This window comes from Schistocerca piceifrons, chromosome 2 (assembly GCF_021461385.2).
Source record: "Schistocerca piceifrons isolate TAMUIC-IGC-003096 chromosome 2, iqSchPice1.1, whole genome shotgun sequence".
Taxonomy (NCBI): domain Eukaryota; kingdom Metazoa; phylum Arthropoda; class Insecta; order Orthoptera; family Acrididae; genus Schistocerca; species Schistocerca piceifrons.
This window is the reverse complement of record NC_060139.1, coordinates 1,030,197,001-1,030,224,089: the sequence shown is the minus strand read 5'-3', so window position 1 is coordinate 1,030,224,089 and position 27,089 is coordinate 1,030,197,001. Positions and strand designations below refer to the sequence as shown.

The following is a 27,089-nucleotide window of genomic DNA, read 5'->3' as shown; positions in this document are numbered from 1 at the left end:
CTTCTGAGATACTCTCCGTTCCCTTCAACTGCTGCCCGAAGTTATTTGGCGTGCCTGATAGACTTGCAAAGTCTTATGCCAAACTCTAAGTTTTAATTTCTTCTCTCTTTCGAGACTTCTCTTTTTTTTTCACAGTTTGGTCCGTTGTCAGTAGGCTGTTCAGGTTTTTATGTTGGTAACGCCACGTAGTGCTCTGTATGAAAATCACTGACTGCGCTGTGTGCAGACTGTGGATGGTTGGACTCATTGTTGGAATATCCGCTAGTGTAGTGTTGGGTAGTTGGATGCGAACAGCGCGTAGCGTTGGGCAGTTGGAGGTGAACCACCAACACTGGTGGATGTGGGAGAGAGAGATGCCAGAGTTTTGAGAGGTTACTATGAGCAGACGATCTGGACTTGTGTCCGTCAGAAAAAGGAAATTTGTAAGACTGGATGTCAAGAACTGATATATATATGATGACTTTTGAACAATATTAAGGTAAATACGTTGTTTGTTCTGTAGCAAAACCTTTCATTTGCTAACTATGCTTATCAGTAGTTAGTGTCTTCAGTAGTTAGAATCTTTTATTTAGCTGCCAGTATTGGCGCTTGCTGTATTGCAGTAGTTGAGTAACAAAGATTTTTGTGAGGTAAGTGATTCATGAAAGGTTTAAGTTATTGTTAGTCATGGCTATTCTTTTGTAGGTATTATTGAAAGTCAGATTGCGTTGTGCAAAAATATTGCGTGTTAGTTTAGAAATGATCAGAAGAAGTAAAGAGAGAACTGTCTGAGTACGTTCAGTTTTCCTCAGTTGTTTCATTATCAAATAACGTAAGAGTTTTTCCGGGACTGTCATTCTTTACACACAAAGGGGAAGTTTCACCGTGTACAGATAGGCTACACCCCTTCATATCTCTGTTCTCTAATGCTACGGGTCACTTTCAATAAGTAACGCACCACATTTTTTTAGTCGGTTTCGGTTGGAAAGAGCGGAATTTTCCGTGCGTCGCTGTGGAATATGCCCGCTTCAGCCACTACGGCTTCATGAAAGTACGATAGGTGGCAGCGCTAAACGTAGCCTTCGAAATGCCGTCTGTGACGGAGGTGGGTCCCAAACATTTAGTTGTGATCGAGTTTCTTTACCTGGAAAACCAGAGCATCGCAGATAGTCACAGACGCTTGCAGAATGTCTACTGCGATCTAGATGTGAACAACAGCACGAGTAAACCTGTCTGATCTCACGTGTGCCTGCCGTCCGCACACAGCTGTGCCTCCTGCAGCGTTGGAGCGTGCGGATACTATCTTTAGCGGTGATCAACGGATGACAATCAACCACCTCGCTGCCCAACTGGACGTCTGTGTTGGTAGTGCTGACACATGCGCCCATTAGCTGGATTACTCAAAGGTGTGTGCCAGCTTGGTTCCTTGCCGTCTCACGGTTCAAAAAATTGATTTTTTTAAACAGCATTTTTGGATCCATAAAAGTGTTTAAAATCCACCCCTGAAACGGTTTTTCCCAATACGGAACGGAAAAGTTCGTTATTCGCGGCTGAACAAAAAAGTGCACCTGCCTGAAATCGGTCTTTTTCACGCACCAGTTTTTTTTTTCTTTTGGAAGACGAGTTATTGTACCGGTGCTTGGGAGGAAACACACAAAATGCAAATGAAAGTTTGAACGCGGATGTTTGGAAGTTAGCCCCCAAGAATTTGCATTCCGGTGCGAAGACTGTGGAGATTGCGGCATTCCTGGCAGTGAGCAGCTTCAACGAGGGGTATTCAGCAATTCTAAAGACCATGACAACGATGGACGTCACCCTGGGACCCTATTCGCCGCAGTTCGCCAAGCATTCGGACGACCACCGGATCCAAGCGGCCGGTAACCGGTTGTCACCGGCCGTACGAGCGGCTCTGGAGAAGCGCAGGATGGCCCACATCGAGCAGAACGCCCTCTGTGAGGAAGAGGAAGGACTTGTTTATGGACCCGGAATAGCAGATTGAACGTAAGTTGTACAACTAGGCTGTTTAGGTTTTTATGTTGGTAACGCCACGTAGCGCTCTCTATGAAAATCACTGACTGTGCTGTGTGCAGTCTGTGGCTGGTTGGGCTCATTGTTGGAATATTCGCTAGTGTAGTGTTGGGTAGTTGGATGTGAACAGCGCGTAGCGTTGTGCAGTTTGAGGTGAGCCGCCAGCAGTGGTGGATGTGGGGACAGAGATGCCAGAGTTTTGAGAGCGGACGATGTGGACGTGTGTCTGTCAGAAAATGGAAATTTGTAAGACTGGATATCATAAACTGATATATATATCATGACTTTTGAACATTATTGAGGTAAATACATTGTCTGTTCTCTATCAAAATCTTTCATTTCCCAGCTATGCCTATCGGTAGTTAGTGCTTTCCGTAGTTAGAATCTTTTATTTAGCTGGCAGTATTGGCGCTCGCTGTATTGCAGTAGTTCGAGTAACGAAGATTTTTGTGATGTGAGTGCTTCATGAAAGGTATAGGTTATTGTTAGTCATGGCCATTCTTTTGTAGGGATTATTGAAAGTCAGACTGCGTTGCGCTAAAAATATTGAGTGTCAGTTTATTGATGATGAGAATAAGTAAAGAGAGAATGTCTGAGTACGTTCAGTTTTACTCAGATGCCTCTGTATCAAATAACGTAGAAGTTGACCAGCACAGTAATTTATGATTTTTCTAAAGGGACGCTTCAGTTGCATAATATTACATTTATATGTAGTGAAAACTTCAAACGCATTTTTCTCGAAATGACTTTTTTTATTGGCGGTATGGTAACTTCCAATCTACTGAACCGATTGGCTTGATTCTTTGTTTCCGACGAAGCTAACTAAATTGTCTAGGAGTTGTCCAACAAATATTTTTACTTGCCCGACGAAATCGATAAATCAATGAAAAAAAAAAAACTTATTTTTTCAAGTGGACGCCATTTTGTTTGCTATGGTCCAAATAACTTAAGCGAGGTACAACTCCTGAAGAATAATATTTACTTCGCTAACGTCAACTCAGTTTTGATTTCAGATGAGCCGGCTGACCTGTAACATACTGCACGTGGAGGTCTACATCGACATTTTGTTTCGTTCCGACGGCACATCCGCCTTTGCTCTTCGACATTTCCGGGCAAAAAATTCCAGTTTGTAGAGGAAATATCAATAAACATTTTGATCAAATTTGACATTGATATCTATAAGACATCCCGAGAAAAGAAAATCTCAAAAAACATGCTTTTTTCGGGCCAAAGATAGTAAACCTACCCTTAAGAGCAACGAAGGACCATCTGCTCTTTTGTCTATCATCGTCAGAGGCAATGAAACGTGGATTCATCAGTTTCAACCAGAAACAAAACGCCAGCCCATGGAGTGGCGCTACACCACCTCTCCTCCGAAGAAAAAATTCAAAGCCGCTCCCTCAGCCAGTGAAGCCATGGAGAAGGCCTTCTGGGACTCCTTCATGGTGCAACAATCAACTCTGGAGTGTTCTGTGCACCATGTGTTCGTCGCCACAAAAATGAAAACGAACTTCTCCTTCTCTGTGACAACACAAGGCCTCACATGACTCTGCGTAGCCGAGAGTGGGTCACAAAACTTCACTGGACTGTTCTTCTTCATCCACCTTGCAGCCCGGATCTCTAAGCTTTCGACTTCCAGCTGCTTGGCCCAATGAAGGATGTACCCCGGAGGAAGCAGTACGTGGGTGATGGAGAGGTTATTGGTGTAGCAAGACGTTGGATCCGACATCGAGCAGTATAGTGGTACCGTGCGGGCATTCAGGCCCTCCCAACAATGTGGCGTAAAGCCGTCGCTGTGAACGGAGATTATGTTGAAAATGACAGTTTTGTAACCAAAGGATGGGAAATAATATGATGTATTGGAATCTTGAATAAAACCAACTGCTTTCATACAAAAACATGTATTGCGTTACTTGTTGAACTCCCTGGTTTGTGTACAAGTAGTAGATAACCTTCCGCGCCCTGTATTTTATCCTTGAAATATTCAGAATTTCAAAGAGTGTATTCTAGTCAACATTGCTAACATTTTCTCTAAATCTACAAATGCTATAAACGTGGGCTTACCTTTGTCCAACCTATCTTTTAAGATAAGCCATTCGATCAGCGTTGTTCCGCATGTTCCTACATTTCTTTGCAATCCAAACTGATCTTCCCTAAGGCTGGCTTCTGCCAATTATTTTCTTTCTTCTGGAAATAATTCGCGTTGGCATTTTGTAACCACGACACAGAGTCGGTAATATCCCCACCTGTCAGCACCTACAATTGGAATTTTTATGTTCTTCTTTAAGCCTGCTTCATATGTCTTGAGGATGGAACAGTTTTGTTATGGCTCAGTAGGTCGCCTATTCCAAGGTCTTGTTTCGACTTTGGTCTGCCAGTGCTCCTTCAAGTCTTCTCGCGGTATCGCATCCCGCATCCCACTTCCATCTACTTTTTCCTCCCTGTCTATAATATGGCCTTCTTTTTCGAGTCCATTGTCCATTTTTCCCATTTTGAGTATCCATTTGTTATGTTAAATTATGCTAATTCCATATTTTCAAGACAAGCAACTTTTAACTTATCAGCTGCGACCAGATTCATATAAACGACTCACTTTATGTATTGTAATACGTACCTGAATACGAGGATGCTGGGATAACATGTATATGGTGCCCTCTGCTATATCTTCTGGCTCCAAGATGGCCAAATCACTCGCTTCCCTCACTTCTTTTGGTACATCTTGGCTGATTCTAATAATTCCTTCAGTTTTCACTAAACCAGGAGATATTTCCTGCAACACAGTGTACAGCAAAAGCATTATCACATCTAGGAAGACATTTTCTAATACACAGTGGATTAATAATAGTTGAAACAGGTGGCATGTTTCGAAACGTTGTTTTCCAGTAAATTGTTGTGACGAACATTTACACAACGACCCAGGTACAAAAATATTACATCTAAAGCACTTGTCTGAAGTTCAAAACGGACATGAAAAATATTCTGAAATGCTTGTCTGCTACAGTTAATTGTATAATAAGTGCGTGCTGTCTGTATTCAGACACTTCGTATATCCTCCAACAAATACATAAGGATAAAAAAGAGACAATACGTCATTCACAGCAACACACATAAGTGTACAGGGTGATTCGATGATGATGTTACAAACTTTCAGGGGTGATGGAGGAATGCATCAGAAACGTCCAGTAAACATTGGTTCTAAAGTGCCTACCCCAGGAGCAATGAGCACCCGTTCATCTTTGCTACTGTGAAACTCATCTCTTCTACTGAACAAGTGCTCATAGCTCGTAATGAGCTGAGCATTTTGAGCACATTTTCACTAGACGATTGTTTTCTTGTTTTGGTCGATACTAGCTCCTCCAAAAATTTGCGAAGCAAAGAGCTTGAGGGAGAAGACGTCCACTGTCAGTGGCATCAGAAAGATTTTCGATTATAGCTTTAGACTCGGTCGTTTAGCTCAGATTGATACATTTACCCTCCCTCTTCATCCCGAAATGTTTTTAACATCATCAGGGAATCAACCTGTATATAAAACACTCACTTTGCATGTTATCAACTGCATGCAGTTTAAGATATCTTTCTATTTTATACAAGTCACCCACGCAGCATGTAAAGTGACACTAGAACTCAAATAATCTTATGAAGTAGAGGACCAAATGGTACGCTACAGACAAATTTAATGAAACAAGTGGCTATTTGAAGATGGGCAATATATAGCTCCATAAAAATATTTGTGCCTGGTTGCGTTCTGTCTCAAAAATTCTTAATCAAATGTATTTGAAATGTCAATATTTTGATTAAATCACCATCTAATTAGACTCAAAGTACATCCATGACCATGATTGAAGTGTGTAGCAGATCATTTTGGGCGCTGGTACATTTTGATGACGACGTTATACGGCATACAAAGCGTCAGTATGGTCCTAGATGGATCGTTTATGTACTTTTGTCCAACAAGATCACCTGATCTCAATTCTCTGTATTTTTCTGTCATCACAAAAGTGAAGTGTACAATACTCCCATTGAAATATTGTAACTGAAACACTGGAGCAGCGAACTGTATAGTCTTGTTAAGATTTTAAGAGATGATCAAGAGGTGTTTGAAAGAATTCGTAACACACCACAGAGGCCATTGCAGTATTGCATCCAAATTCGAGAAATACATCCATTAACAGACACGCGTGTACAATGAACAGTAACATGTAATTAAATCATGGAAAGCCGAGGATGAAATCTGAACCCAGTTAGAAGGGGGATTCAATCAAATGCATAGAATTTGAATCACGTTTGTAACAACTAGGAAAATACTTCATAGTTACGTCCGCGGCTGCTCATGCCCTCACGTTCGCAGTTCTCTCTCAAACAGCTAGTTTGGCACCCAGTTTTTGCTGGAACGTCTTTTATTCTATTACTGTGTACTTTGTCCTCTGTCAGTTTCCACTACTAATTATGATATTCCCTGCACACACTGCAAGACAAAAACAGGTGAAGTGCCCAAAAGGGGATCAAAATATGAAATGAAACTTCACAGATTGAGAGCGTATGTGATTAAAAAACAGAGTCAGATTCACAATTGCGTTGGCACTATGCACCCAGTTACCAGTATGACGTTGGATCTCCTCTCGCCTCGGTGCCTGCATTGATTCGGTTGGGAATGGCGTCATAAGGCCGCTGTGTGCTCTCTTGAGGCAAGCTGGCCCACAACTGTTTTAACTGGTATTTGGTACCCTGTATGCGGGCAGGGTGGAATGGAGTTGACATCTCAGCTGGTCCCAAGCACATTCTATAGGGGACAGATCTGGTGACGTTTCTGGCCATGGGCATACCTCGACATAATGCAGACAGTTCACACGCCACGTCAAACGAAAGCCATGTTAAGACGAGCATTCCCTACTGATAAAAAATACCGCCGCATGGCAGGTGACATATGAGGATGGAGGACATCTGTGATGAATTATTGTGCCATTAGATTTCCTTCAATAATTATTAGCCGTGACCTGAAGTCAGGAATGACAGTGCTGTCTGTGTCTCTCCACGACCTTAGGACCTCCCCCAGAACGCCACCACACTCACTGATGAAGATGGTCATTCGCCACATTGCACAGTGAAGATTTACTACTAAAAACAATGTGATGCCATTCTTCAACAGTCCATGCTTCCCGGTCGCAGTAACACTACAAACATAGCTGTTTATGTCCGCCCCCAGTAGCTAAGTGGTCAGCGCGACAGACTGTCAATCCTAATGGCCCGGGTTCGATTCCCGGCTGGGTCGGAGATTTTCGTCGCTCAGGGACTGGGTGTTGTGTTGTCCTGATCATCATCATTTCATCCCCATCGACGCGCAAGTCGCCGAAGTGGCGTCAAATCGAAAGACTTGCACCCGGCGAGCGGTCTACCCGACGGAAGGCCCTCGTCACACGCCATTATTATATACGATAATGATGGAAGCTGAAAAAATGAATCAAAATTTGTGGTAAGGGCGGCACTTGAACCCAGGTCTCCTTGCTTACTAGGCAGGTATGCGAGCCATTACACCACCACAGCATTATACCTAACACAGCTGCATGGGCTACCCTGGTCCAATGCCCTCCCTAACACAAATTTCAGGTCACATCCACTCAGTTCATCACTACTGGTGAGGTTCTCCAGCATTGGAATAGTACCCCAGCGTTGGACGTAATAGGGAAACCCCACTTGTATCTCCGTTGTAGGAGATCTGTAGATCTCATACAGTTAAATTTTCTCGAGACATTTGAGTCTCATCTTTATCTACAATAATGATGGAAGCTGAGGAAATGAATTAATGTCTCAAGGAAAATTTAATTATATTAGATCTGTACCTCACCTAAGCGTGAGGTACATCCACATCTACATCTACATGGTTACTCTGAAATTCACACTTAAGTGCCTGGCAGAGGGTTCATCGAACCATTTTCATACTACTTTTCTACCATTCCACTCTCGAATGGCTCGTGGGAAAAAGGAACACCTAAATCTTTCCGTCCGATCTCTTATTTCTCCTATTTTATTGTGATGATCATCTCTCCCTACTTAGGTGGATGTCAACAAAATATTTTCGCATTCGGAAGAAAAAGTTGGTGATTGAAATTTCGTAAATAGGTCTCGCCGCAAAGAAAACCGCCTTTGTTTCAGTGGCTGCCACTCAAACTCGCGTATCATATCAGTGACACTTCACCCCTACTGCGCAATAACACGAAACGGGCTGCCATCTTTGCACTTTTTCGATGTCCTCCATCAATCCTACCTGGTAAGGATTCCACACCGAGCAGCAATATTCCAGCAGAAGACGGACAAGTGTAATGTAGGCTGTCTCTTTAGTGGGTTTGTCGCATCTTCTAAGTGTTCTGCCAACAAAGCGCACTCTTTGTTTAGCCTTCCCCACAATATTATCTATGTGGTCTTTCCAATTTAGGTACAAGCATGATTTCCCCATTCGTCCAACGCTGGGTTGCTATTCAGATACCGGAGAGCGTCGGCAACGGTGACAATATAAGAAGGGAAAAATAAGCTGAAGGTGTGAACTGAATTCTATGTTAGGGGCGGCATTGGACTGGGGTAGCCCGTGCAGCTATGTTAGCTACAGTGTTGTTGTGGTGTAATGGCTAGCATACCTGCCTATTAAGCAAGAAGGCACGTGTTCAAGTCAGTCGGATTTCGGCCGTGGTTGCGTTCCGTTCGACTCCGCGCGCCGGGCAGCATACCGCAGTTGTTTACTTCCGCGTCGCGGTATTTTCGTGATGTGTAGCGTCCACTACTGTTGCACGTCATGGCGCACTGTTACCGCCGAGCGACACTTAAAGCAACATTCCAATCCGAACATGCACAACCACGCGCTTATGAAACTGAACAATTAATTCGCGAAGAGATACGTCTAGATCCCCAGGAAGTGATAAGTATTCACTTCTCTTTCACTGGCAGTATCGTTTATATTAAGATGAAGATGGAGGAAGTATCTGCTGAGGTAGTTCGACAACACGCACACGGACTCAAGTCCAAGCATTCTGACGGCCATCTTGGACAGGTAACGGTAGATCACGCTGGTTTGGGTCTTCGAACCATTCGGGTCTTTGAGCTCCCCTTCGAAGTGCCACACGATGTGGTCGTCGAAGCTTTCCAGCCCTACAGCAATGTTGTGGGGCACATCGCAGAAAAATGGCAGACTTTCACGACATACAACATGTTGAATGGTGTTCGCCAGATCAAAATCGAACTCTCCAAACATGTACCATCCTATATGCTGATAGGCGGCGTGCGATGTATGATGGCCAGCCGCGGATGTGTGCTGGTTGCGGACAAGAGGGCCATGTTCAGTCAGATTGTCTCCACCGACGTTTGCTCCAGGTCCTGACCGGTGACGCAGCTCCGAAAGCGACAGTCATTTCTTTACCAGACAGCTACGCCACAGCCGTACGCAGCCCCGATGCGTCACTTCAGTAAGCGCGCGATCTCCCCCCGGCACTCCCCACTGGAAATGGTGGTGCTGCCATGGCCTCATCCACACCATCTCCTCCGTCGGCTACTACACCACCTCTCCCGAGCTCGATGACCAGCCCGTCCGCTGCAATGGCCATCGATGCGAGTGCGGTGTCTACCTCTGCTTTTCTTCATATGGGCACGACCTCGGACATTGAACGCCCACATTCTGATACAGAACAGCACCTCCGAAACAATGGTGCCCCAAAAACGGAAGAAGAGAAGTCAAATGCCATCCGACGACACACTTATTCATGTGGCATCACAGGCAGTGGAGCAGATACAAGACAGTGATATCCCTTGGAGCGCCCTACCGACAGGAAGGATCGCTCCTGATGTCCCATCTCAGGAACGATCCCACCCGACAATGATGGATCCCCTGGAGGGAGAGTCCCTGGACCCCACTGCAGCAGCGTCACCACAACTGGCCCTCGATGAGTACGACAGTAGCTTGCCACCTCTAACACTCTGCTGGAAAGTTGATGTCGACAATGGATCAGATCGAGATGGTGGCCCTCCCGTCTGGCAGTGCCCCTTGGAGATGCCTGACCCACCTTCCACCAAGTGATTGCGGCTACAGTCGCTGCATCAGATGTTACACACTGGCTGGGCATCTCTGCCAGAACATCTGTGCCAATGCATGCCCACAACACTACCGCAACACGACGATGAATCTGGCCACCATTCGGGCTTCCCATAATCTGGCAACGTTCCGAGAGACCATTTATGCTGCTGATGTCGGTTTTGTACTCCTCCAAGAAGTGGTCGTCGCTGATTTCTACGCCCCCACTGGCTAAACGGCATACATCTCCCATGCTTCTGACAATGGTAGTGGAGTCGCCATCCTCCTCCGTTCTAGACTCACTGCTGAAGATGTAGTGTACCTTCCTAATGCTAGAGGCATGGCGTCCTCATCCTCAATGTATATCCGCCGTCCGTCTCCAGTCGACGTCGTGACCGACACACCTTCTTTGCTGACGAGGTTACGCCGCTTTTTGGGGGGCCCCTGTATGAAATGGTGCTCGGTGGAGATTTCTCCACGCAAGGGCCTGCTGACCAACTTCCACGTCATTCCCTGTATGCAGCCCTCTCCGTCATCGTCGACAGACTTCAGCCTGTTGACCCATGGACAAAAGTTTATGGAACACATGCAGGTTTCACATACTATACGGCGCATTCGTCCAGTAGCCTCAACCGCATATACATCACGCGTTTCTTTGCTGCCAACACTCGACATGCCGAAGTATAGCCTCTGGCTTTCTCTGACCATGATGCCTACATCTGCAGTGTCACCCTCGCCTGCCAACAGGTGTGGCATAGCTGTGGCCTGTGGAAATTAAACGTTTTCCACCTGACTCTCCCTGATTGCCGACGGATTGTTGAGGATGTGTGGGTTCAACATATGGTTCAAATGGCTCTGAGCACTGTGGGACTTAACATCTATGGTCATCAGTCCCCTAGAACTTAGAACTACTTAAACCTAACTAACCTGAGGACAGCACACAACACCCAGTCGTCACGAGGCAGAGAAAATCCCTGACCCCGCCGGGAATCGAACCCGGGAACCCGGGCGCGGGAAGCGAGAACGCTACCGCACGACCACGAGCTGCGGACGGATGTGTGGGCCCTCTGTCGTCGATGTCGCCCCGCATACACATCCACCTTATCCTGGTGGCTATCCTGCGCGAAACCAGCTCTATGCAGGGCACTGATAATTTATGGGAAAGACTTCAAAGCTTGGTAAGCGAGCACCATGCACTTTTATTATTCCGTGCTTCGTGAGTGCACTTTGATGGCATTCTCTCCTGTCCGTCAGACGACAGTGCATCGTGCTAAAGCGCAGATCACTTCACTCATGCGACGACGCTTGGAAGGGACCCTTGTCAGATCCTGCACCTGTGACAATATGCCTGACCTCATCAGAGAACGCCGACGTCGTCGTCGAGCTCTCATCCACGACCTCACCGATGTGGAAGAACGACGATACACTGCGCAATGCGCCACTGGTCACTCTTTCTATTCTCATTTCCGCCAGCTGTATGCTGCCGTCTCACATTCCCCGACCACAGTTGAGGAGGTAGCAGCTCTGACTGTCAACACCATGCCAGAGGATGTGGCTCAAGAACTCCAGGAACAAGTGACCTCCGATGAAGTCCTAGATGCTATCAAGGTGGAGTTTCCAACAAGTTCCCTGGACCTGAAGGCCTCCCCCTCGAATTTTACAAGTGTTTTAATTGTCTTTTGGAATCTACTTGGACGTCCATCTGTCGTGAACTGATGTCACCCACGACGACGATCCCGGCCCCCTTCCTTGATGTGGTCATCATCCTGGTCCCTAAGCCACATGAGCGATCACTGATGTGTGATTACTGGCCCATCAATCTACTCAACAGTGACATGAAAATTTTTACCTGTTTGTTGGCCTCACGACTCAAGAAGGCAGCAAGATACGTCACCTCCCTTGATCAGACTTCGCTGGGAGGTGACAACAACATTCATACGGCCCTTTGCCATTACAGGGACATGATCGCGCTCGCGCGGTCGCAACACTAACCTGGCGCATTAGCATCACTGACTTCAGTCAGACATTCGACCGTGTCGACCATACCTTTCCGAAATCTGTCCTCCAACACATGGGTTTTCCGGCTAGTGTAGTAACAGTCGTAATGCGGCTCTTGAGTGGGGCGACTTCAAGGATACCCTGTAATGGTCGCCTCACTGCGCCTCTTGCGATCGCGCGCTCTGTCCGACAGGGTTGCCCACTTTCCACGATACTGTATGCTTTGGCATTAGAGCCTCTGCTCCCGGAGCTTCCCAACGCCTGGTGGGCAGGACAATGCATGCGCACCGCTTCTGTTGTACAGCCTATGCTGACAATCTAGTCCGCTACTTGTGTGGCGACATATGGGGAAGCATCGGGCAGTTCTCTTTTCTAAATCGAAGGTTCTGCTCATTGGTGAAGGTCTACCTGAAAGATATGTCGCTCCTCTAAGTGTGACCTCCATCGTCCGCTGTATGGGCATTGATTTTATGAACGACCTCCGTCATTCAGCGGCAACGAATAGTAGATGTCTCCTCCAAACGATCAGGGCTACCTTGTGGACCACCGGCTTAGATCCGTCGACATTGAACAGCGTGCACAATACGTGAATGTTTACCACGCCTCATGCATCCTCCATGAGGCATAAGTGTTCCCGGTTCCGATTACCCTCGCGCGTCGTATGTTGATGGCCATGGGATCCTTTGTCTCTACAAGGATGTTATTTAAAGTTCAATATTCCTCCCTTGTCCTCCCACGGGAGTGTGGTGGAGTGGGCTTATGCCATGTGCCAGACAGGGTTATGGGACTTTTTGTTAGCTCCCAGCCGAAGGTCTTGCGTCGCTGCTCGACCTTCCTGACCGGACTGCTTTTGCATGAATACGCGCCAGTCTCCACGTCGGCCCCGGTCATGTTATCAGACATTCCACCCCCCTTTCATCACTTTCGGCACTTCTTTCTTGAATTAAGTTACATCTTGCACTCCTTACCCCTTCCACGTATACTCCAGACAAAGGCTGTACATGACACATTACAAGTGTGTCGAACCCCCAACCCAATCGAAAACAGGTTTCCCCAGATCATGTGGCGCCGCGTGTGGAAAGCGGTGCATGCTGGTTATCTCGACACCAGCTTTCAGTCCACCTGGTATATCGCCGTCAATGGCAAACTGGTCAACCAGTTTCGTTTGCACTGCATCTGCCTCGCTGACACACCCCTTGTGTTCACTATAGTGTAGAGGACACAGACGCTCGTCGATTCTCATGTGGTCCGTCGTATGACGTCTGGAGGCTCGCGCAGCGTATCTCGGCTTTCCTTACACGACAGAGACCTGCTCAGATCACTTTCCTGACGCTTTTATTCCCGGATGTGTTTCATTACCCCGCTACAAAAACTAACGCTGTGAATTGGATACGTGGTCATACAGTCCGCTAACGTTTTGGCCCCGATGAGAAATCAGAACTAGGTTATTGGATGTACCTTAACGATCGACACTGTGCACTTGTTCACACCTCCAGATACAAGCAGTTCTTTTCCAATTTCTTATGGAGCGTCCTTCATGACCCGTCTTCTAGCGGGAGCGCCCAAGCCATGAGTTGCTGATGCTTTTTTACTGACATGATGTTCTGAACGCACTGCAAATGGAACAACCATTAAAATTTCGAGAAGACACGTTTGGATGTTCCGCCAATTGGAAGGTGCTAGCGACTCCTAGAATTCTGGTACATAGACTAAAATAATGAAAAAAATAATTAATTAATAAATAAAAACAATACAAAAATAAAAACAAGCATCAATAAAAGAAAATCGGTAAAAAAATACATACAAAAACGCAAAAAATTGTAATAAAATAAACTAAAAAAATGAAAAGCCGTGCACAAGTACTTTCATTTTCATCGCTACTCTCTATGTTCCTCCCCACTACTTTCTTCCTTTCCTACACCCTTGTAGTAATAGGTTATTTGTTTTGGGACAGGCGTAGATAGGCGCCAACGCCTGAAGAGGTGCATTTTATTTTATTTATTTATTTTTTTTTTTTTTTTTTTTGTTAGGACACAAGTGGTGGTGGCAAGCAGAGATTTTTTTGTAATTTCCCTTTCCCATCCAGGGGCGAGAAAAATAGGTAACTGGATGGGAAACGGAGAACCCGGGTTCCTATCTCAAGAAAACCTAGGGTTTTGTTACTCTTCTCGTTTATATTAGAAAAAAAAATGTGTCAGGATTATAAGTTAAATAAAAAGTGGTCAATGTAGCGGACTGGCTGATGGTAGACCCGAATTCCATTCCCGGTACTGTCATGGATTTTTTCTTAGTTGGAGGACTTTAACGGGGTGCATTCAGCCTCGTAGTGCCACTGAGGACCTACTTATCGGTAGCAGCACTAGATCTGCAAACCAGTCTCTGTCACCGTGCGCCACGTAATATGAATCGCCACCAGACGTCATGGACGTCGAAGACCCCTAGAGGTCTCTGCACCATCGCGCCGTAAGCTGTGGCGGCGCGCGCCTCCTTGCCCGCATTTAGTGTGCGGGCCCCACAGTGGAACACGTGGTTGCAGCGGCCAATAGCGGCACCCTCGATAGAGTATTTAAGCGCCTCCCTCTCACTCAGCCAAAACACCGCCCCTGGTCATGATGGCGTCACCTACCGTCACCTCAAGGAATCCCCTCCATCCTTCCTGTCTGTCCTTGCTACCCTGTACAATGTCCTCCTCTCCACTGGATTTTACCCTGACCTGTGGAAGACTTCCCGTGTCCTGCTGTTCCCTAAGCCTAACAAACCCCCCTCTGCTACCTCTTCCTATCGTCCCATCTGCCTCACCTCCGTGTTCAGTAAGGTCTTTGAGGCCATTCTCTCTCGCCGTATCCACCGCCACCTTAACCAGCACCGCCTCCTTCCTCTTACCCAATGTGGCTTCCAGCCTTCCTTCTCTGCTGACGACCAGCTCCTTAACCTTACCCATCTTCTTTCCCTCCAACTTAACTCCCGTCGCTCTGCTATCTTTGTTTCCCTTGATCTCCAGAACGCCTACGACCGTGTCTGGCATCCCAGGCTCCTTTTCAAACTCCAGACCTATGCTCTCCCCATCAACTTCGTCCGTCTCGTTGCTTCCTTCCTCTCCCATCGTCCCTCTTATGTGACTATCCACAATTCCAACTCTCGTACTTTCTACCCCTCTGCTGGCGTGCCCCAAGATTCTGTCCTTTCCCCTCTCCTCTATCTCCTGTACACTGCTGATATACCCAAACCTCCCCCTCCTGTTCATCTTCTCCAGTTCGCTGATGACACCGCCTTCCTAGCCCTTTATCCTACCCTTCAACGGTCCCAACGTACCCTCCAAACCCACCTTGACCAATTCACCGCTTGGTGCAACCAATGGTTCCTCCATGTTAATCCCTCCAAGACCCAGGCGATCATCATAGACCGCACCACCCGCTCCTTCCACCTCCATGATTTCTACCTCACCATTTACGGCCGTCCTATCCATCTCACTCCTACCCTCAAATACCTTGGCCTCACACTTGACCGCCACCTCACCTGGACTCCCCATCTCCTTACCATCCAAAACAAGGCTCACAACCGTCTCCGCCTCCTGAAACTCCTGTCCGGCCGGACGTGGGGTCTGCATCCTTCCACCATCCTTCACACCTACAAATCCATGATCCGCCCCATCCTTTGTTATGCCAGCATCGCTTGGATTTCCGCCCCTCCCCGGTTCTATAAAGCCCTCCAAATCCTCGAACGCCATGCACTCTGCCTCGCCTTCCGCATCTGCCTTCCGTCCCCCACGCGCATCCTCTATGACCTCATCCCCTTCCCCCACCTTCTCCTTTTCCTTGAACACATCCGCACACTATATACTGTCCGCCGCCTTGATCCCCCTCACCCCCTGGTGTCTCCCTTGCTCTCCACTCCCAACCAGTTGCCACGCCTTTACCGTTGTGTCCCTCCCTCTCTCCATCTCCACACCCTCCATCTCCATTCCCAACACAACTTCCACCGTCTACCACTCCCGGATGATGAGCTTCGCCCTGACATCTACCCTTCCTACCAACTCTAACCCCCTCTTCCTGCCTCCTCCTCAGGGCTCCCTCTCCTCCCCCTCCTTCTGAGCGGATTTCCCTTCCTGCTCCCCGTCCATCTCTTGTGCCTTCTTTCAGTGTCTCTGCGCTCCATCCTGCCCTGCCTTCCCTTTTCCTCTCCCGCCCCATGTGTCTCCTGCCTCTTCGTGATCCCACGGTTGCCCCTCCTCTCTTCATCCCGCCACTTCCCCAGCTGCCCCATGCTCTCCCCTCCTTTTCCATCCTCTCTGACCTTTCCCTCGGCAGGTCCCGCCTGGTAGTTTTATTCTTCGTCGTGTGTGCTCCAAGTGGGTTTTAAGTGTGTTGTTTCGGAGTGTTTTTAATACTGTGGCCAACTTTTAACCTGTGCATGCGCATCCAGTGTCTTCTGTGTTTTAAGAATCGCCAACTGTGTTTTTTAACTTTCTGGTGACTTTTTTAACTGTCCCCAATGAACTTCTACATGTCAGTGCATTTTTACCTCCATTTTCTCCCCTTACTCTGTTTTATGTTCCCCTTTTTTACCTCCTTATGTATGTATTATTTTATTCTTGTTTTAGTTGTCATTCACTCGGCTGAAGAGCGGCGGATTGTGCTGCTGACAGCCCTCCCCTGCCCGTACGGGGCAGGGGCATGAAATCACAATAAAGAAAAAAAAAAAAAACAACTCAGCCAACACCCCCCCCCCCCCCCGAGTCCTTTTGTATTCGCCTCCTCTGCCTACCCCACTTCCTGTCGCGTCTGCCCAGCGCCCCCCACCCCTCTTATGGGTCCTCATCCTCCATCAGCTCCTTTCCCGGCTCCCCCCCCCTTTTTTTATTTTCCCATCATCTGTCCAGTTTCCCCCACCTGCTCTCGGCTGTGGTATGTCACATTTGCCAACATTTTAGTGCAGTGTTCCAGTGACTGTTCAGTGTTGTTCGTCTTTCTCGTGTTTCGAACTGTCTATTGTTTTACCTGTCTGCTTTGTGTGTATTTTCTTAGTGTCACCATCCCTCTGTCCTTTGTTTTAAGTTCCACAATTTCCTTTCGCCATGTTACTCTTTAAGTCTCCAATTTTATCGCCTGACAGCGTATTTACTTTCTTGTTCTGTGTACGAGTGGACGTGGTTGTTAGGTTTCCTTGTGAGTCCGTTATTTCGATTTTGTTGTTCTTCGTTCTGTCCTTCGTTGGTCGTGTCCGTCCTCTCTCGTTGTGTTGTTGTTCGCGGGCCGCTCCGCGGGTCACGCCGCGCTTTCCATCACCTCAACCCCGTGACAGTTCCGGTCGCCGTTACAACACAGTCAACGGCTGGAAGAGCGGTGTGCTGGTCCTTAGCCATACACTTCGCGTCACAATGACAACGAGGCTGACGAAGCCGTCGGTTGACTGGTTGGATTGTTGGTTGGTTGATCGGTTCCGATTAGCCAGTCTTTTTCAGAACGGCTGTGCTTACTTCAACCATCATATATTTATTGCTACAATTACTAAACCCACTTCCTTGTTAGCTTAAACGCATTGTGTACGTAATAATGTCTTTAATAAGTTGACATTAAAAAAATTCTTTCAGTATTTCCAAAAATTCACAAACAACATCAGAAACTTAAAATCGTAAGTAATAACATGAACTAAATACAAAAAAATTAATGGAATGGACATTCTCTTCCGTTTACAGCAGTTTCTTATTTGCTGCTTGGCCAGTTTCGGAGCCTAGAGCTTCATCTTCAGGTGCCAACAATTAATTATGGAAACATAAACTTTTGGCGGCCGGTCCAGTCACTCACGGGAGGAGAAGGTGGAGGGAGGGGGGGGGGGTCATGCCCAAGTCAAATAAACGCATGGGAGTAAGCGCGGCGCCCACCTCGACAGCACTACACGGAAGTGGCATCTGAAGACGAAGTTTTGGGCTTTGGGGCCAGTCTTGCGGTGAAAGAGGTTGATGGGAACTGCAACGGTTTTTTTTAATTTTGTTAACATGTTCCTCAGCTAAGATGTGCGGCTGACCAAATATTTTGCCAAAAATATCTGTTTTCTTGACATGACCCGTGAAAAAAAAGGTCCCGGTAAACGCACGAATTTTAATTCATTTCTTCAGCTTCCTTCAAATGTCTCGAGGAAAATTTAATTAAATCAGATCTACAGCTACTTGTGTTGTGATGTCAACGGCAGCTTTTGCACGGGATAGTAGCTGCCTTGTCCGGCTGCTGCTAGTCTCTGACCAATGGTGTGGGATAACACCAGTATTGCAGGGAGGAGCATTACCATGTTGTCAGATAACAGGCACGGACGTCACGGGACTACAACGTGCCTGGAGCACAACACGGTGTTCCTCCATTGTGGTAGTCAGACGTGGTCGACTGGAACCTTTACGACGAATATGCCTACCTACACGTTCCCATGCAGTCCACCATAGGGCCGCTGTCACATGCGACTGCCCCACAGATGTAGATATTACTCGAGACGACCAGCTGTCGGAGACCCATAATAAGGCCTCTTTCAAACTCTGTCAGGTGCTGATAAATGCTGTCTCACACGAGTATGCGACATCTGCGTGTCCTTCCCTTACGAGTATATATCCCACCAGAGTTGGGAACAACACCGAATAAAGCTAATGCACTCTGGTTGGCATTCTCCCTGTCACAGGGAACTGCAACTGTAATTATTTACATACCCGCCTATGGATGTTTTCATTTCACGTGTGGTACTCCAGTTGCTAGGGGTTTCATTGTATTTTGAAACTCAAGGCTGTAAAGCTGTGCTTGACGTAGCTGAATATTTCAACTTTGACTGTGATTGTGATTTGCGGCCAATTCATACTGTTTCGTTTAAGCCCAGCACACTGTCTTGCAGGGCCGCGTTACCTAGACTTTCTTTAAAACGAGTTTCCAACGTTACTGGAAGAGGTTCCAGGGTGGATATGTTCTCCCTGGAAATTTTAATCTTCAGGTGATACATTATCTAAACTTAACATTTCCCAGAAGACAGAGGGGCGAAATGGTCACGTTACTTGGCCACCAAGGTCCACTTATCACAACCTTTAGGTTTTTGCCGCTGGCGTGGCTGAGAGGAGAAGTCTGTAAAGGAAAATTAAACACAAGAGACGAACAAATCATTCACATTACGACAAAAGTGCTCCTCGCAAAAGAAAGCCAAAATTATATCGGAAGAGCTAGACGAGGTGTTGTGAAGAGAGCTCGAAAGTCCATCGAAGTCTGGGGTGAATTTTATGAAAATCGGATTTTAACTTACTTAACACTTTCTGTGAGTATGCGTTTGCGTTACATTCTAACAGCTGTATCTCTGTAATGAATTAAAAATTGGACACATGCCATATGGAATATTTTGTTAGAATCAGTGTATGCTACTACCTCCGAAAATATTTAGTATTCCTTCTGGAACACCTACCCAGTCTAAAAACGGTAAATCAACTTAAATTTGCACCCCATTTATTTTGCGAACCGTTGAAGATGTCTGAACGAGGTATTCTGTACATTATGGCACACAGAAGAGCACATAATTCTTTTACGTTTGTAATCCACTGAAGTCTCATGTCAACCGAGATACTCAAGCATGTATGGGTCCCTTTTTTATACTGGTAGGTCCATTGATAGTGACCGGGCCAAATATCTCACGAAATAAGCATCAAACGACGAAACTACAAAGAACGAAACTCGCCTAGCTTGAAGGGGGAAACCAGATGGCGCTATGGTTGGCCCGCTAGACGGTGCTGTCGTAGGTCAAACGGATATCAACTGCGTTTTTTTAAATAGGAACCCCCATTTTTTATTACATACTCGTGTACTACGTAAAGAAATATGAATGTTTTAGTTGAACCACTTTTTTCGCTTTGTGATAGGTGGCGCTGTAATAGTCTCAAACGTATAAGAACGTGGTATCACGTAACATTCCGCCAGTGCGGACGGTATTTGCTTCGTAATACATTACCCGTGTCCGCCCTCGTGGTCTCGCGGTAGCGTTCTCGCTTCCCGAGCACGGGGTCCCGGGTTCGGTTCCCGGCGGGGTCAGGGATTTTTCCTGCCTCGAGATGACTGGGTGTTGTGTCGTCTTCATCATCATCATTCATCCCCATTACGGTCGGAGGAAGGCAACGGCAAACCACCTCCATTAGGACCTTGCCTAGTAAGGCGGTGCGGGTCTCCCGCATCGTTCCCCTGCGCTATGTAAAGAAGCATGGGACTTCATTTCCATTACCCGTGTTAAAATGGACCGTTTACCAATTGCGGAAAAGGTCGACATCGTGTTGATGTATGGCTGTTGTGTTCAAAATGCCCAACGGGCGTATGCCATGTATGCTGCTCGGTATCCTGGGCGACATCATCCAAGTGTCCGGACCGTTCGCCGGATAGTTACGTTATTTAAGGAAATAGGAAGTGTTCAGCCACATGTGAAACGTCAACCACGACCTGCAACAAATGATGATGCACAAGTAGGTGTTTTAGCTACTGTCGCGGCTAATCCGCACATCAGTAGCAGACAAATTGCGCGAGAATAGGGAATCTCAAAAACGCCGGTGTTGAGAATGCTACATCAACATCGATTTGCACCCGTACCATATTTCTATGCACCAGGAATGGCATGGCGACGACTTTGAACGTCGTGTACAGCTCTGCCACTGGGCACAAGAGAAATTACGGGACGATGACAGATTTTTTGCACGCGTTCTTTTAAGCGACGAAGCGTCATTCACCAACAGCGGTAACGTAAACCGGCATAGTATGCACTATTGGGCAACGGAAAGTGCACGATGGCTGCGTAATGTTTTACCGATGTTACTGCAAGATGTTTCACTACATGACAGAATGGCGATGTAGATCCAACATGAGGGATGTCCGGCACATAGCTCGCGCGCGGTTGAAGCGGTATTGAATGGCATATTTCATGACAAGTGGATTAGTCGTCGAAGCACGTTCACCGGATCTGACGTCCTCGGATTTCTTTCTGTGGGGAAAGTTAGAGGATATTTGCCATCGTGATCCATCGACAACGCCTGACAACATGCGTCAGCGCATTGTCAATGCATGTGCGAACATTACGGAAGGTGAACTACTCGTTGTTGAGAGGAATGTTGTTACACGTATTGCCAAATGCATTGAGGTTGACGGACATCATTTTGAGCATTTATTGCATTAATGTGGTATTTACAGGTAATCACACTGTAACAGCATGCGTTCTCAGAAATGATAAGGTCACAAAGGTACATGTATCACATTGGAACAACCGAAATAAAATGTTCAAACGTACCTACGTTCTGTATTTTAGTTTAAAAAACCTACCTTCCCCATGAACAATGGACTTTGCCGTTGGTAGTGAGGCTTGCGTGCCTCAGCGATACAGATGGCCGTACCGTAGGTGCAACCACAACGGAGGGGTATCTGTTGAGAGGCCAGACAAACGTGTGGTTCCTGAAGAGGGGCAGCAGCCTTTTCAGTAGTTGCAGGGGCAACAGTCTGGATGATTGACTGACCTGGCCTTGCAACATTAACCAAAACGACCTTGCTGTGCTGGTACTGCGAACGGCTGAAAGGAAGGGGAAACTACGGCCGTAATTTTTCCCGAGGGCATGCAGCTTTACTGTATGGATAAATGATGATGGCGTCCTCTTGGGTAAAATATTCCGGAGGTAAAATAGTCCCCCATTCGGATCTCCGGGCGGGAACTACTCAAGAGGACGTCGTTATAAGGAAAAAGAAAACTGGCATTCTGCGGATCGGAGCGTGGAATGTCAGCTCCCTTAACAGGTCAGGTAGATTAGAAAATTTAAAAAGGGAAATGGATAGGTTAAAGTTAGATATAGTGGGAATTGGTGAAATTCGGTGGCAGGAGGAACAAGACTTTTGGTCAGGTGAATACAGGGTTATAAACACAAAATCAAATAGGGGTAATGCAGGAGTAGGTTCAATAATGAATAGGAAAATAGGAATGTGGGTAAGCTACTACAAACAGCATAGTGAACGCATTATTGTGGCCAAGATAGACACGAAGCCCACGCCTACTACAGTAGTACAAGTTTACATGCCAACTAACTCTGCAGCTGATGAAGAAATTGAAGAAATGTATGATGAGATAAAAGAAATTATTCAGGTGGTGAAGGAAGACGAAAATTTAATAGTCATGGGTGACTGGAATTCGAGAGTAGGAAAAGGGAGAGAAGGAAACATAGTAGGTGAATATGGATTGGGGCTAAGGAATGAAAGAGGAAGCCGACTGGTAGAGTTTTGCACAGAGCATAACTTAATCATAGCTAACACTTGGTTCAAGAATCATGAAAGAAGGTTGTATACATGGAAGAATCCTGGAGATACTAGAAGGTATCAGATAGATTATGTAATGGTAAGACAGAGATTTAGGAACCAGGATTTAAATTGTAAGACATTTCCAGGGGCAGATGTGGACTCTGACCACAATCTATTGCTTATGCACTGTAGATTAAAACTAAAGAAACTGCAAAAAGGTGGGAATTTAAGGAGATGGGACCTGGATAAACTGAAAAAACAAGAGGTTGTACAGAGCTTCAGGGAGAGCACAAGGGAACAATTGACAGGAATGCGGGAAAGAAGTACAGTAGAAGAAGAATGGGTAGCTCTGAGGGATGAAGTAGTGAAGGATCAAGTAGGTAAAAAGACTTTGGCTAGTAGAAATCCTTGGGTAACAGAAGAAATATTTGAATTTAATTGATGGAAGGAGAAAACATAAAAATGCAGTAAATGAAGCAGGCAAAAAGGAATACAGACGTCTCAAAAATGAGATCGACAGGAAGTGCAAAATGGCTAAGCAGACATGGCTAGAGGACAGATGTAAGGATGTAGAGGCTTATCTCACTAGGGGTAAGATAGACACTGCCTACAGGAAAATTAAAGAGACCTTTGGAGAAAAGAGAACCACTTGTATGAATATCAAGAGCTCAGATGGAAACCCAGTTCTAAGCAAAGAAGGAAAAGCAGAAAGGTGGAAGGAGTATATAGAGGTTCTGGCGATGTACTTGAGGACAATATTATGGAAATGGAAGAGGATGTAGATGAAGATGAAATGGGAGATACGATACTGCGTGAAGAGTTTGACGGAGCACTGAAAGACCTGAGTCGAAACAAGGCCCAGGGAGTAGACAACATTCCATTCGAGCTACTGACGGCCTTGGGAGAGCCAGTCCTGACAAACTCTACCATCTGGTGAGCAAGATGTATGAGACAGGCGAAATTCCCTCAGACTTCAAGAAGAATATAATAATTCCGGTCGCAAAGAAAGCAGGTGTTGACAAATGTGAAAATTACCGAACTATCAGTTTAATAAGTCACAGCTGCAAAATACTAACGCGAATTCTATACAGACGGATGGAAAAACTGGTAGAAGCCGATATTGGGAAAGATCAGTTTGGATTCCGTAGGAAAGTTTGAACACGTGTGGCAATTCTGACCTTACGACTTATCTTAGAAGAAAGATTAAGGAAAGAAAAACCTACGTTTCTAGCATTTGTAGACTGAGAGAAAGCTTTTGACAATGTTGGTTGGAATACTCTCTTTCAAATTCTGAAGGTGGCTGGGGTAAAATACAGGGAGCGAAAGGCTATTTACAATTTGTGCAGTAACCAGATGGCAGTTATAAGAGTCGAGGGACATGAAAGGGAAGCAGTGGTTGGGAAGGGAGTAAACAGGGTTGTAGCCTCTCCCCAATGTTATTCAATCTGTATATTGAGCAAGCAGTAAAGGAAACAAAAGAAAACTTCGGAGTAGGTATTAAAATCCATGGAGAAGAATTAAAACCTTTGAGGTTCGACGATGACATTGTAATGCTATCAGAGACAGCAAAGGACTTGGAAAAGCAGTTGAACGGAATGGACAGTGTCTTGAAAGGAGGATATAAGATGAACATCAACAAAAGCAAAACGAGGATAATGGAATGTGGTCGAATTAAGTCGGGTGATGCTGAGGGAATTAGATTAGGAAATGAGACACTTAAAGTAGTGAAGGAGTTTTGCTATTTGGGGAGCAAAATAACTGATGATGGTCGAAGTAGGGAGGATATGAAATGCAGACTGGCAATGGCAAGGAAAGCGTTTCTGAGGAAGAGAAATTGGTTAACATCGAGTATAGATTTAAGTGTCAGGACGTCGTTTCTGAAAGTATTTGTATGAGTGTAGCCATGTATGGAAGTGAAATAGTTTTGACAAGAAGAGAATAGAAGCTTTCGAAATGTGGAGCTACGGAAGAATGCTGAAGATTAGATGGGTATATCACATAACTAATGATGAAGTATTGAATAGAACTGGGGAGAAGAGGAGTATGTGGCACAACTTGACAAAAAGAAGGGACCGGTTAGTAGGACATGTTCTGAGGCATCAAGGGATCACAAATTTAGCACTGGAGGGCAGCGTGGAGGGTAAAAATCGCAGAGGGAGACCAAGATATGAATACACTAAGAAGATTCAGTAGGATGTGGGTTGCAGTAAGCACTGGGAGATGAAGCAGCTTGCACAGGATAGGGTACCACGGAGTGCTGCGTCAAACCAGTCTCAGGACTGAAGACCACAACAACAACAACAACCTGTTACCAACTGTTCGTCTAAAATTGTGAGCCATATGTTTGTGACTATTACAGCGCCATCTATCACATAGCGAAAAAAGTGGTCCAACTAAAACATTCATATTTCTTTATGTACTACACGAATATGTAATGTAAAATGGGGGATACTATTTAAAAAAACGCAGTTCATATCAGTTTGATCCATGGCAGCGCTATCTAGCGGGCCAACCATAGCGCCATCAGGTTTCCCCCCTCAAGCTAGACGAGTTTCGTTCTTTGTAGTTTTTTCGTTTGACGCTTATTTCGTGAGATATTTGGCCTGGTCGCGATCAATGGACCACTCTGTATAAAATTGAGCCGATATGCTATTTTAACAACATTTGAAGGCTGTTGGAAAGGCAAATACAGTGACATAACGGTTTTTACTGTTGTTAACACTTCGCAAAATGTCCGAGAAATGAGCTATCGCGATGTAAAAACATCCACGTGAAGCTCTCATGCCATAATTACTTTTAAGAATACATATTTGATGCTTGTATCTCGGTGATCAACGCAGGTATGTTGCTCTGTAGGCGTCTGTAACTCCGAAAGTGTTGCCACTGCAAGATTGTGTGCAGGAACTAACCAATCGACTATATCTCAAAATAAATGTTCGATGGGTCCATGGCTTCGTGGGGTTGAGCTACACTCTAACGCTATCATCAGCTGTTACCAACGAAATCGGGACTCACCCGACCAGGCCGCGGTTTTCTAGTAGTCTAAGGTCCAACCGATATGGTCACAAGCCCAAGGGAGGCGCTGCAAGGGATGTTATGCTTTTAGTAAAGGCACTCAAGGAGATGTTCTGCTGCCGTAGCCCATTAACACTAAATTTTGCTGCACTGTCCTCCGTTGATTTCTGCCGTTATTTCACGAAGAGCAGCTTGTCTATTAGCGCTGATAGCTCTACGCAAACGCCGCTGCTCTCGGTCGTCAAGTGAAGGCCGTCGGCCACAACGTTGTTCATGGTGAGAGGTACTGCCTGAAATTTGGTATACTCGACACACTCTTGACACTGGATCGCGGATTATTCAACTCGTTACCAGTTACCGAAACAGAATGTCCCGTGTGTCTAGCTCCAACTACCATTCCGTGTTCATAATCGTGTCAGAAATCTTTTCACGTGAATCACCTGAGTACAAATGACAGATGTGCCAATGCACTGTCCTTTTATTCCATCTGTATATGTGCATATCACTATCCCGTGGCTTTGGCAACTCAGTGTAATTATGCTATGTACATCAGCCGTCTTCTCTTCTTGAAAATATAATCATCGCCTCACTTATTCTTCGTGCTGACAGCTAATTACAACAAATACCGTATTCGCGTGTTATTCAAGGCTACGTTGTTCTTGCAGATCAAGTTCACATTCTACTAAGATCACAATTTTCTTGAATAACGCTTACAAAGTATCACACTAACGGTTCATGACACGCAAATCTTACCGGTACGGACAACAAGATTTTATTTGAAGCTTACTCGCGCGCAACTGACTGCGAGAAAGCAGCATTATCGCTGACGTCTGTCTATTCCTTGATCTAAGAGTGCTTTCCTTCGATGTTAACCATTGTGAAAAGATATAGTCTAACTTCTGATCTTAATGAGTATGGGCGAATGTTTTACGGCTTCAGAGAGAAGGCATTGTTGCCTGACCGCTATCTTTAATTGAAAGTAATTTTCTGATTTTGTGCGAGAATAATAAGCCAATAAACCAGTTTCTCGACAACACACACAAAGTCTGTATTGCGTAAATTATTCTCCATCTTGTGGTTTCACATTTTCAAATATTTGTGCATGCCTAAGAGACATTTCTTTGGACTGTGGAAGCTCGAACTTGCAAACTCTATACGGTCATTAATTTAAAAACTTTTAAACAAATCCACTTCGACGGACAGGCTTCCGTAGAAAGGAGAATTGGACCGTAGTTAAGGTAGCCTAAGATTCCTACAGATTCAGCACGCAGTTCGACGACCGCCAGAGACATTGAGTACAGCTTATAGTTAGCGTGCAGTAGCAGGTCTCTGGTCTACCATGCACAACCCCCTGAACATAAACGTCACCTAGTGAGATCTGTTTGGTTATTTATTCATTTCAAAGACCTAAACCCTTTTCTTAGAGAGACTGAATACTAAAGAACTGAGTGCTTTGCCGGCCGGTGTGGCCGTGCGGTTCTAGGCGCTTCAGTCTGGAACCGCGTGACCGCTACGGTCGCAGGTTCGAATCCTGCCTCGGGCATGGATGTGTGTGATGTCCTTAGGTTAGTTAGGTTTAAGTAGTTCTAAGTTCTAGGGGACTGATGACCACAAATGTTAAGTCCCATAGTGCTCAGAGCCATTTGAACCATTTTCTAACTGAGTGCTTGAATCAGTAATAATAATAATAATAATAATAATAATAAAATCAAAGCAGTAATTAAATGAATAATAATAATAAT

General features: G+C 45.7%; 1 protein-coding gene across 1 annotated transcript in view; it reads right to left on the bottom strand.

Annotated features, from left to right (window-relative positions):
* The window catches only part of LOC124777177 (dehydrogenase/reductase SDR family member 11-like), a 128,173-nt gene that overhangs the window by 4,526 nt on the left and 96,558 nt on the right, over window positions 1–27,089 (bottom strand). Inside the window, exon 6 of the mRNA XM_047252488.1 lies at window positions 4,622–4,777. Within this exon, the coding sequence (XP_047108444.1) occupies window positions 4,622–4,777 (156 nt within the window). The remainder of the gene's footprint in view (window positions 1–4,621; window positions 4,778–27,089) is intronic.